Here is an 11,030-nt window from a genome sequence, read left to right as displayed (position 1 = left end):
CCACCAGTAAGAAATCTATCTGAAATCCAATCAAATCAAATGTGACTATTTATTTGATTAGTCTCTAGTACATAGCCTATTCCATTGCTACAATATCTGTTCTGTTGTTATTACCGTTCTGTAACTTATTGTGAATTTGTATTGAATTATAGACTATGGTTCCTTTCAGTTCTATTTATTAGAACATATTAGTGTAAAATTTTTTTCTAATGAATAAATGAGGACTATAGTATAACAAATGAATAAGTATTAGCATGTAAAGTATAATGATTATTGAATAGATACTACATACTCCAAAAGTCACTCAAAAATAATCAAACACTGATCATTATTGGAAAAAGTGCAACTAGCTAGTGACTAAGTGCCATATATATAAATCAACCAAATATTATTCAGACAACTGTTAGTATGACAATATTTACACAACTATCAATACTTTGTTGACCAATTACCAAGCAATACTTCATTTTGTTCAGTCTGTGGTGTAAAAAGGTCGCATTAGGATTTAAAGAAAAAACACTTAAGCAAAACATGGTCAGGTCAAAGTGTTCCGCGGCTTGTGTTTGAATGCTTTAAACTCTTTTGAATGTTTAAATCGGCAAGGCTTAAAAAAACACGTGCAAATGATAAGCTTTCGTGACGATGCACAGCAGTGGCCCGTCAACTGTCCTGAGCGTCTTTTTAGACTGGCCTTAGCCAGTCGGTTGAGATTGCCGGGGCCCCCCTCAGCCGTGGGCGCTTATAATCATCACTACCTTTCACCCCACTAGCCATGGCCCTGGGTCTAGTCATATTAAAATGCAAGTAAATAAAATAAATTACAAATATTTGTTTAATTTTAATTACAAACTATTCAAAAAGAATAAAAATCACACAAAAACAAATCAGTGAAAGATTTTAAAAATGGGAGAAAAAAAATGTACATGTTCACTTCCTGAGAAATTAATGGCCATTTTTCAGTCTATGCACAACCGATTAATGAGCTTTGACACATTAGCTCTTTCCCCAGAATTCCTCCTTTCTTCTCTGAGCGCGACCCAAGAGTTCAGAGGCCATGGAGCATGAGGCTGCTGATCTAGATGAGATCTGAGACATCTTATCATCTGGATTTAATACGAAAGAGAGATTAATATATGTTAATATTTTAGATATTTTAAGATACTGCTGTTCCATAAATGCACAAACAGTGCAGACATACAATCAATGAAACCAGTGATTTGAAAAGCATTAGCTGTGCTTGATATGCGCACCACATCAAAGGACATGTTGATCTAATTCCTGTTCCTACCAAAACTGCTAGACAGACATAAAAGCGTGAAGTAACTGTCACTAACTGCTTATGGCTGCTAATATTAATAAGGTGATTTTACCATTATCTGACACACAGGAAGATTCAGCTTCAGGAAACACAAACGGCTCTGGCCGAAAAATTCCCAGGTTACCTACAATTGACAAAGCAGATCATGTGATTGTGTAGTGAGTGAATTACATGAAACTAAATCACGTAATCTCCACTTTATACAGTGTACGTTTTGTCACGTAATATTTAAATTAACTGGTTATGTAAGTCAGCAGTCGTTAAGGATCAGATTATGTAATTCAAATAACTGCATTTTCACTTTTTACAATGTTTATACTGTCACCAGGTTACCTTTAATGCTGTATATGTATTACTGAATAATACTCAAATAATACTGGCAGGGAAATATATATGCTCTCTTATGTTCTCCAAGGCTACATTTATTTGATCAACAATTCAATCAAAACATTCATATTGTAAAATATGATTACAATTTAAAATAAGTGTTTTCTGTTTTCTTTTTTTTCCAGTGTAATTTATTTCTTTGATGGTAAAGCTGAATCAACAGTTATTACTCCAGTCACAAGATCCTTCAGAAATCATTCTGAATTATAATACATTTATAATTCATGTATTATATACATATAATACATTTATTATATATTATCACAGATGAAAATGCACTGCTTAGTGTTATTTATTTATTTTTATGGAAACCTTGAAACATATTGATACATTTTCATGATTCTTTGAAGTTCAAAAGAGCAGCATTTATTTGAAAGAATCTTTTGTAAATAGGTAGAATCTTTGTAAAATTATAAATATTTTTAATATCACTTCAGACAAGTTTAATCCATCCTTGATGAATAAAAATATTAATTTCTTTAAAAAATACTTTTGAGAAATAGTATATATTGAAACGTCGATGTGTATAATATATTTTTTTTTTTTTATTAATTAGAAGAACTAATAAATTTCAAATGCTTTTTGAGGCGTAAATGCAATAATCAAATTATGTTAATCCTCTTGAATTGTCATAAATATGAGGCATGTAGGTATAAATCAATCAAAAGTTAATTAATCATTTGAAATAAATGAAAATCTGACCAGTTAGCATGAGGACTTGAATAAGTATAGTGGTATCAAAATAATGCAGTGACGTTAGTGGAAAAAAAAAAAAACACATTAAAAAGAAGACAGGAGACTGACCTAGATTATTCTCCCCCTATTGCTAGCGGTAACCTAACCTCCCTCTACTCCTTCTGCTGGTAAATGACTCAATCACGTTTCAATTGCGTGCTTATAGTGTGGCGGCTGTTCTTCCCTTGTATGGATTGATGATCTTCAATCAAATAAAGTGAGATTTTTGTAGCGCAACTAAAATGTTCGCTTCTAATGTGCATAAACGACTTCAGGCTCGGTGTGAATTCATAAAAGCTGCAACTGTTAGGCCTTTCATAATCAAATTCCCATGGCTGCAACCAGATCTATGTGAGTGGATGCTGAAAGGAACCGTACCATTATGCTGAAATTCCGGGTTTCTCATTGTGCCCTGGATCCTGTTGGCAGGTGGAGGGACAGCAGCTTTGTGACGGTGGCTGGTCTGTTGTTTTTGCAATGGCTTGGATTGTCTTGGATTGGTGGAGTAGTCTGCCGCCTCCTCATCAGACCAGGCATCTTCTCGCATGGGAAGTGGATCTACGGTGGTCAGGCCAGCGGCTGGCGAGGAACGTGGCAAGCTTCTACTCTCAGCCTTTGCAATACAATGGAGTTTAAAATCTGAAGACATAATGTGTGACATAATATTGCACATTTGACCTAAGACTCATGTACCTTACTGTGTGGCTGCTGTGGAGAGCCATCTATATGTTTGTAAGGAGAGTGAGGTTTTCCTAAAGGTGGCTCACTCCTCCTAACTCTCCTGGAGGAATGTTTGATATTCGGAGGAGAGACCAGCAAAGCTCCTCCTATTAAAAATCAGAAACATTATTAAAATAAAATAAATCATGTAATAATAAATACTATAAATTATATATAATTAATGTTTTGATTGCTAGCTTTTTCTAATAAACAAGAGGCTTGGAGTCAGTTGTTCTGACTGCAAACCTTTCAATCATAGTGAAACTGTTGTGAGATGCCAAAAGTATAGGTTCAAGGTGACAAACAGATGGACAATCTGCACAGGAAACCACAGCTGTCTGTAAATCTAGGAGGTTAGATACCTGGAGTGGTCCGATCATGGTGTGTTCTTTGTACAGTCTGCATGGTCCTGAGTTTGGGGGTTGGCAGTCTGCCCCTGTTAATGGAATCTCCAGACCCGTCCACCACTGATGATGACTCAGTTTCCAACGCGTGCAACCTAGAAAAGATATGCGAAATGTCGAAATGGAAAACTGTCATGGCATGGGCAGAAACGTTTTTGCATGTAAGAGTCATCTTTGTTATATCACTCCTAGATTTATACTGATATTGGAGATTTCAAGCCTATATATATATATATATATATATAATTTTTTTTGTTTGAATTATCCGTACACAATTTTTTTAAATATATGAGGGAATAAATAGACATTATGAATCAAAATTAATTAATGTCCATTTCTTTAATTTGTAATTAACTTCCTATTCAAGTTCCAATTCAACTCACAGCCAACTCAAGAATAGAGCAGAATTCTTCAATTCTGACTTTTGCCCGACACTGGCACCATCATGTTGGTTCTACTGTTGGCAGGTTCTCTTATCTCAAAAGCAACTGAGGTCACATTTCAGAACAAAACAGAACAAAAAGCACATACCTTTCATTTCTCTTCTTCATGTCCCCATGCTTATCTTTTGGATTCCCCTCGTTTTTTTCAACTGAAATCTCTGACTCATCTCTCTCTCCAAGTCCCTCTTCTTCATCCCAGGCCAACTTCCTCTGCACAGGGAGGGTGGGGTCTTCATGAAGACGAGCATCCCCAGGAGAGCTTCTCCTGCTGGCTGCCACAGAAGCAGAAGGCCCAGGGCTAGAGCTTCCCCTGACACTGCCAGCCCTAAAGAGGCATGCCAAAGACACCAGGTCATTGTTAAAAGACAGATCTTTCTGGATTTGCTAACTAAATTGGACGTATTTTGATGGTCGAGCTCTGCTCACCTGGCCAGGTCCAGAGCCTCGATGATAGGGGTGCTACTACTGCTTCTGCAGGCCTCAGATTCAATGGAGGATGAGGAAGAGGTGCCACTGGAAGGCTCCCACATCCAGTTGTGGTTCGACAGGATCTGATTCAGGTGCTGCCGAGAAAAATGAGTTCCCCAGGCCCTTTTCCTGTAGGCATCAGCTTTATCACGTAACTCCTGCACCTGAGGAAAAACAGTAGAACTTTAGAGTTGTGAATAATAAATAAGAGCCTGGGAAAAATAGGACGAGACTGCAGATAATATGTTAGGCAAGAAGATTAATAATTCATTGGAAGCACAGGCAAAACACTTTTCAGGGCTCAACAATAAGGAATACAGATGTCCCATTGACCCATTTAAAGTTTGGGCCAGTTGATGGAATGGGTTAAAAATCATATTTTACTTACAATAAAAAACTATATATATATATATATATATATATACACACACTTCCTTTTTTTCACTTCCTTTACAGAAACATATACAATACAAAAATATGTTTTTAAAGATTATTTAATATAATTTTTGTGGTGATAAAATTTATTGTTGAGCCCTGATATTGTCCTTATACATGCTTAATATAAATGTGTTATTGAATCAGCATAAATTCACATCATGCAACATTGTCACATCCGCTTCGAAACCCGTATAGAATATGAATAAATGTGAAGGCAGTCATGCTCCGCTCCTAAAGAGCTGACTCAGAAAGACACTCTTGTCCCATATGGCGAGTCTTGCATGAAAGTTTTGCTGGAGACGCATCGAAGCACACTTGACACCATAACCTAAAATGAAGTACTTCTCTCTTACAAAAGTTACTTTGTTCTTACAGGGTCAGTATGTAACAAAAACTGCTTTGAAGTGTCTATAAAGTTTACATTCTAGCCAACAAATTTTAAGCACTTACACATTAAAATAAAGAGTTGAGCACTGAATTTACTGTCATGACAGACGCTGACCATGTTAAAACAAAGAAATCAGATCAAATTATTTACTAAGCAGCAAAAGAACCACGTGAAAGTTGCAGTTACAGTGTGACACTTATACAAATTGGAGGGAAAAAAGTGATGAGAGCTAACTAATAGCTTAAATAACACCTAATTAATCACTTATGTAATACTACAAATATTAATGGGACATCTTATTAAAAAACTTTTTGTCCCCCTTCAGTGTCACTTGTATTTTAGCTTGTATTATTCTGTATTATTGGCTCCTCTGATAGATAATATATGTCACTGATAAAATGAATGAATGAATAAACAAATAAATAACCTCAGTTACACTTTAGTACAGGGACCAACTGTCACTATTAACTAGTTGCTTATTAGCATGCCTATTATTAACATATTGTCTGTTTATTAGTACTTATAAAGCACATATTCTAAATAACCATATTCTACATCCCTAATCCTAAACAGTACCTAAACTTAACAACTACCTTACTAACTGTTAAAAAGCAGCAAATTAGGAGTTTATTGAGGTAAAATTCGTATTTAATGGTTTGTTAATAGCGAGAATTGGACCTTATAATAAAGTGTGACCATAACCTCTGCTAACTAAATAAATGTAAAATTAGTGGGGTTTTTTACTTTTATTTCTAAGTTATACCTAAACATTTATCTATAATTTTATATAATCAGTGGGTGAGCCAAAAGTCAATACAGGATTACCAGACAACTGAAAGCAAAAAAAATCAACCAACAAAACCACAGACAACTTCAAAGTTCCATATATGCTGACAGATAGCATCTTGCTGACTGATCCACCACATGCACACACACACAGACAGTTCTTCAAGAATAGGTCCACCGGGATACCACCATATAGTCTAACTTTGAATGAGGTCATACAGTACATTTTGTGAGAACAGACACACACATAAGCAAATGAGGGTCTCTCTTGAGACAGCAGCAGCAGTGAGAGGATGGATGCAACAGGCGGAACAGTTACCTCATGATACCACTCGTGAAAACCTTCACACTCCTGTAAGATTAATAATACAGACCAGTAATTAGAGAAACTGCCCTTCTGTTTCCTAACAGCTCTTCCACTTTAACCCATCACAGCTCAAGCTTTCATGCAATGTGGTGTCAAAATTGCTCCTGAATTAAGACTTCATTATATCTGGTCTTTGATTAATTGCGGTCTTTTAAGTCACCCCTTGTGTACATTAAATGAATGTTATTTAACCTAGAAATACATAAACAATATTACGTGGGAAGATCAAAATCATTTTAAATAAAAGAGGCAGTTAAATTTATTCATGAATATTAATGACATTACTGGATTAATAGATATTCATTAAATTCATTATTTTATTTTTTATTTACTTATTTTAACATTTAGCATTTTAAACTATTTTCTGTGGCCTTTTCCCCAAGGATTGTTTTGGTTTCCAGAAGCTCACCTCCTCTTTTGCAGTTTTAATCTTCACCCATGCTCCATCTCTGTAACTATATTGGAGGGGAGAACGAAAGTTGGATCTGTACTCAGTTTTCCCTTTCCTGTCAGGCAGACAAAGAGGGACACACTGGTAAATACTTTTGTGGAATTTGTGAAAAATCTAAATGTAACCTGTTGTATATCATATGGACATTAAAATATATATGTGGTGCTTATGTGCTGCTGATGCAAAATGTGTGAAACAGGCCTTGTGAGCTTTGTTTCTGTATTTTTTTCCTAGTCCTGTACAAAAAAATAAAAAATACAACAGTCACCTCATAACCTTGGGCGAATGGTCTCTCAGAGTGCAGGGTGACCTCACTTCCTGTTGCTGTCGTCGATGGGTGACTTCCTCTTCGGGGCTTGACTTTCTGCTCTGTTGTTGCTCCTTCTTTTTCTTCTTCTTCTTGTTCCCCTTACTCTGGCATGGCGGGCATTTAGGCAAAAGCACATAACAAACCACGTCAAAGGTGCAAAAATGTTCTTAATGTATACTTCCTTACTATACAATGGGGACTATGCATATAGAATGTGTGAAAAATTACGAGGAACTAACACGTTAGTGAAACTGGTTTATCCAGCTCCATAGTAATGCAGTGATATTTGGAAAGTCAGTGTACATTGACGTATGTGACAAAGCTGAATGTAGATATTTCTGTGTACCTTCTCTGGGGTTGTGTTATCTACATCAAGCTGCAGGGCCTCGTGTTGTTCAACATCTCGCCTCAGGCGTGGTGGTCTGGGAGGAGGTGATCCTTTGAAACTTCTCTTGTACTCACTCTCCATAATTACTGGGTTTGATTTGAAGGGTGGGATGGTTCTGTTGGTACTGTACAACATCTAAAACAGACATGAAATAATCCAAAACAAAAAAGGTGTAATGACCCTGATGACTATGGCATTCTGATAACAAGATGCTACTCAGAAAGAAAGTGTTCTTGCTCTCTATATGTAATTATTGTTAGTTTAATAAAAAGTATTTTAAATAAACAGTTCAATATATATACAGTATCTCACAAAAGTGAGTACACCCCTCACTTTTCAGCAACCATTTTAGTATATCTTCTCAAGGGACAATACTATAGAAATGAAACTTGGATATATTTTAGAGTAGTCAATGTGCTGCTTGTATAGCAGTACAGATTTACTGTCCTCTGAAAATAACTCAACATACAGCCATTATTGTCAAAATAGCTGGCAACAAAAGTGAGTACACCCTAAGTGATAACAGCTGTATGTCGTTTAACCATGCAAAGCCACGTCCTATTCATCATGTTCATGTTTTTGTCTGCTTGACAGGACCATACAAATTTGTGTATCTTGTATTAGAGCAGTTAAAATTTGGTGCTTTGAGTACAATTCTCTCATACTGACCACTGGATGTTCAACATGGCACCTCATGGCAAAGAACTCTCTGAGGATTTGAGAATTAGAATTGTTGCTCTCCACAAAGATGGCCTAGGCTAAGAAGATCTGTAACACCCTGAAACTGAGTTACAGTACAGTGGCCAGGGTCATACAGAGGTTTTCTAAGACGAGTTCCACTCGGAACAGGCCTCGCAAGGGTCGATCAAAGAAGTTGAGTCCTCGTGCTGTGCGTCAGGTACAGAAGCTGGCTTCAAAAAACAGACGCATGAGTGCTGCCAGCATTGCTTTGCAGAGGTTGCAGAAGCGGGAGGTCAGCTTGTCAGTGCTCTGAGTGCTGCTGGTACTGGGGAGCTGCGGTTCATTGAGGGAAACATGGATTCCAGCATGTACTGTGACATTCTGAAGCAGAACATGATGCCCTCCCTTCAGAAACTGGGCCGAACGGCAGTTTTCCTACACGATAACGACCCCAAACATATCGCCAAGAGATATATATTTATTTTTTTATTTTTGTTTTTTTTAAGTAAGCATGCAAAACTCTGTACTGCCATCTACTGGATAAGCGTTTTTTTAATGGTATGAAAGAAAATGCACTCAAAAATATGCAGTAATTAATTTCTCTATATATAAGAAACACGTCAGGTGACCAAAAGTATGTCAGATAATCTGGCCATGAAATACAGGGACTTGATGCAAACCAATGTGTGATGTTCAAAATAATTTTGAATTAGGACAATGCTCATAAAAATGCAATAAAGAACCTCATGTGCAGCTAGCAGGGGCGAATCGGCCGCAGGCGTTTTCCACATGAACTGTCTCTGGTACTCAGAGCTCAAACGGCCATTCCTCTGTTGCTCCGATCTCAGTCCCGCTCGTTTCCTTAGCACATGGTTAATCTAATAGAAAACATAAGCTTTGACTAACTGTAACTGCAGTAATGATGGTATTAACACCTAATAGTACAATTGTAAATGTTATACACTAATTACAGTGTTAAAAATGTATTTGAAAAATATTAAAATGGTTATAATAAAGGGGGGGGGGGACTGTGTGCTCGTCCACACATTTTGGTCAGATTCTGTTTATTAAAAGGAATACATGTGAACAGAACCACAAATGGGCCTCTTTTAATGTGTTGCCGTTTTGCGTTATTGTTATTTAAAGTTTTCTAACAGACTCACTTATAACCAGACTCACTCCATTTAGTCTTTGTTGCTGCTGGTCTGCAGCAGTGGTGGATGTCTGAACTGCTTGCTCCTCTGTCTGTAGTTGTTGGGATGGTGCAGCGGTGCCCTCTGGTGGCACGGGGTCTCTTGGGGCAAGAGGGGTCACTACTCTTTCTGCACTAGAGGCTCTGAGCACAGGTGTGACAGCTGGAGGTGTGACAGGCCTGCTCTTCTCCTGACACCGTGGAGCTGGATCATGCCCTTCCCATCGGAAAGAACTGGATATCTGAGGTGGATAAAATGGCACTTTCCTTTTGGATATAAATTGGGGTTCCTGGGTAATTCCTTTAAATGCAAGAAAAAGATCAATCAATTCAATTAATTCATAAACAAATTTATTGTGAGATAATTATTTTTAAAAGACATTTGTCGACACATCTATCTATCTATCTAGAGCTATTGTCTGGCAATATCTATCAATTGTCTGACAATATCTATCTATCTATCTATCTATCTATCTAGTACATACTTGACTGATCAGAGCGCAGTCCTGCCAGTCGCATCCTGCGATGTGGAGAATCGCTTCTGGATCGTGTTGTTCGACCTTTGTATTTATTTCGATACTCGCTGATTCCCTATTAGAAGTGGAGCATACAAAAAATAAGTACACTTTATAGCATAAGTATCGCACATTTTGCATTTGGTATGTTATACAATCTGCATATTCAAATGAGAGATCTAGGAAATGATCTGTGATTTATCAGAAAAGCCATGCTTAACCCGTGCTTAATAACTAGCTCTTATGTGACAACTGGATAATCTTGATGCCTTTTAATCGGCGCACAAACTTCTTCGAGACATAACAGGAAGTAACTTATCGACGGTAACTTGTAAAGGGTTTACCGTTTAAGTCGTGTCTTAATAAAACCACATAACGTGTTCTATAAGTGTATCTATTTGTTTTCGGCAACGCGTAATCTATATCTTACAAGGATTCGTATTCATGTATATTTAGTTACCTAAATGTAAACACCCAAAACAAATCTCAAAACTGAAAGCATTTTTGCAGCCTGCAGCGCGAGCTCTCTGTTCCTCAAACAAATGACGTGACGTCGCACGAGCGCGTGCACCTTCAAATCTGGTTTTATTGTGTCATGTTATAAACAATTTAATATGTAATACATAATTTAATTAACTTACCTTAAAACGGACAGGCATTCTGAGTCTGAGCCAGTGGCGACTAGTGCACAGAGAGATCCATGAACAAAAGAAGTGTTTTTGTTACACGCTTGAGATCAGATTCGGTTCAGGCTTTGCTGTTACCTTGGTGAGGGCTGCAGCGTCCCACGATACGCGCATGCGCACGACTGTAAGCCGATTTGTTATGACGCTGTACTGCGCTGTGTGTGTATGTGCAGTATAGTGTAATTTGTTATGTTACTCCCATTGATTAGATTAGATTTTCTTTGTGGTAAAGTTTGTTTGATAAATTAAATGGGGGCGGGCGGGTCTGGTCTTTTCAGCAAACATCCTTTCTCACAAATAAAAGAAGTATCCCTTTAAACTTAAAACGTATACAAAAAGAGCTGACATATATA

At 37.2% G+C, this 11,030-nt stretch overlaps 1 protein-coding gene across 4 annotated transcripts; it reads right to left on the bottom strand.

Moving 5' to 3' along the window:
• Positions 1-895: 895 nt before the first annotated feature.
• LOC107655590 (nuclear protein MDM1-like) lies at positions 896-10,797 on the bottom strand. 4 transcript variants are annotated; one of them, XM_016443124.1, is made up of 15 exons: positions 10,756-10,797; positions 10,633-10,672; positions 9,962-10,067; positions 9,464-9,777; positions 9,028-9,162; positions 7,562-7,738; positions 7,174-7,319; positions 6,864-6,960; positions 4,434-4,639; positions 4,096-4,332; positions 3,523-3,659; positions 3,134-3,267; positions 2,819-3,053; positions 1,371-1,442; positions 896-1,103 (listed from the first exon to the last, which is right to left on the bottom strand). In XM_016443124.1, the coding sequence occupies exons 2-15, from the start codon at positions 10,648-10,650 to the stop codon at positions 994-996; spliced, it is 2,124 nt and encodes a 707-aa protein (XP_016298610.1). In that variant the 5' UTR covers positions 10,651-10,672; positions 10,756-10,797; the 3' UTR covers positions 896-993. The 4 variants fall into 4 exon arrangements, with proteins under 4 accessions (XP_016298610.1, XP_016298611.1, XP_016298612.1 ...); XM_016443125.1 differs by lacking the exon at positions 10,756-10,797 and having other exon boundaries at positions 4,171-4,332; positions 10,633-10,749; XM_016443126.1 differs by lacking the exons at positions 10,633-10,672; positions 10,756-10,797 and adding an exon at positions 10,452-10,533.
• Positions 10,798-11,030: the final 233 nt, after the last annotated feature.

This window comes from Sinocyclocheilus anshuiensis, unplaced genomic scaffold (assembly GCF_001515605.1).
Source record: "Sinocyclocheilus anshuiensis isolate Anshui unplaced genomic scaffold, SAMN03320099.WGS_v1.1 scaffold916, whole genome shotgun sequence".
NCBI classification, from domain to species: domain Eukaryota; kingdom Metazoa; phylum Chordata; class Actinopteri; order Cypriniformes; family Cyprinidae; genus Sinocyclocheilus; species Sinocyclocheilus anshuiensis.
This window is presented reverse-complemented; position numbering and strand designations above follow the sequence as displayed.

What these genes read in the sequence shown, in the direction of transcription:
- LOC107655590 (XM_016443124.1), bottom strand. An exon ending in CATTCGCCCAAGGTTATGAG is followed by an intron (nt 6,961 to 7,173) that starts GTGACTGTTGTA and finishes TCTGCCTGACAG; the next exon opens with GAAAGGGAAAACTGAGTACA. An exon ending in CACAGCAGCCACACAGTAAG is followed by an intron (nt 3,054 to 3,133) that starts GTACATGAGTCT and finishes TGTATTGCAAAG; the next exon opens with GCTGAGAGTAGAAGCTTGCC.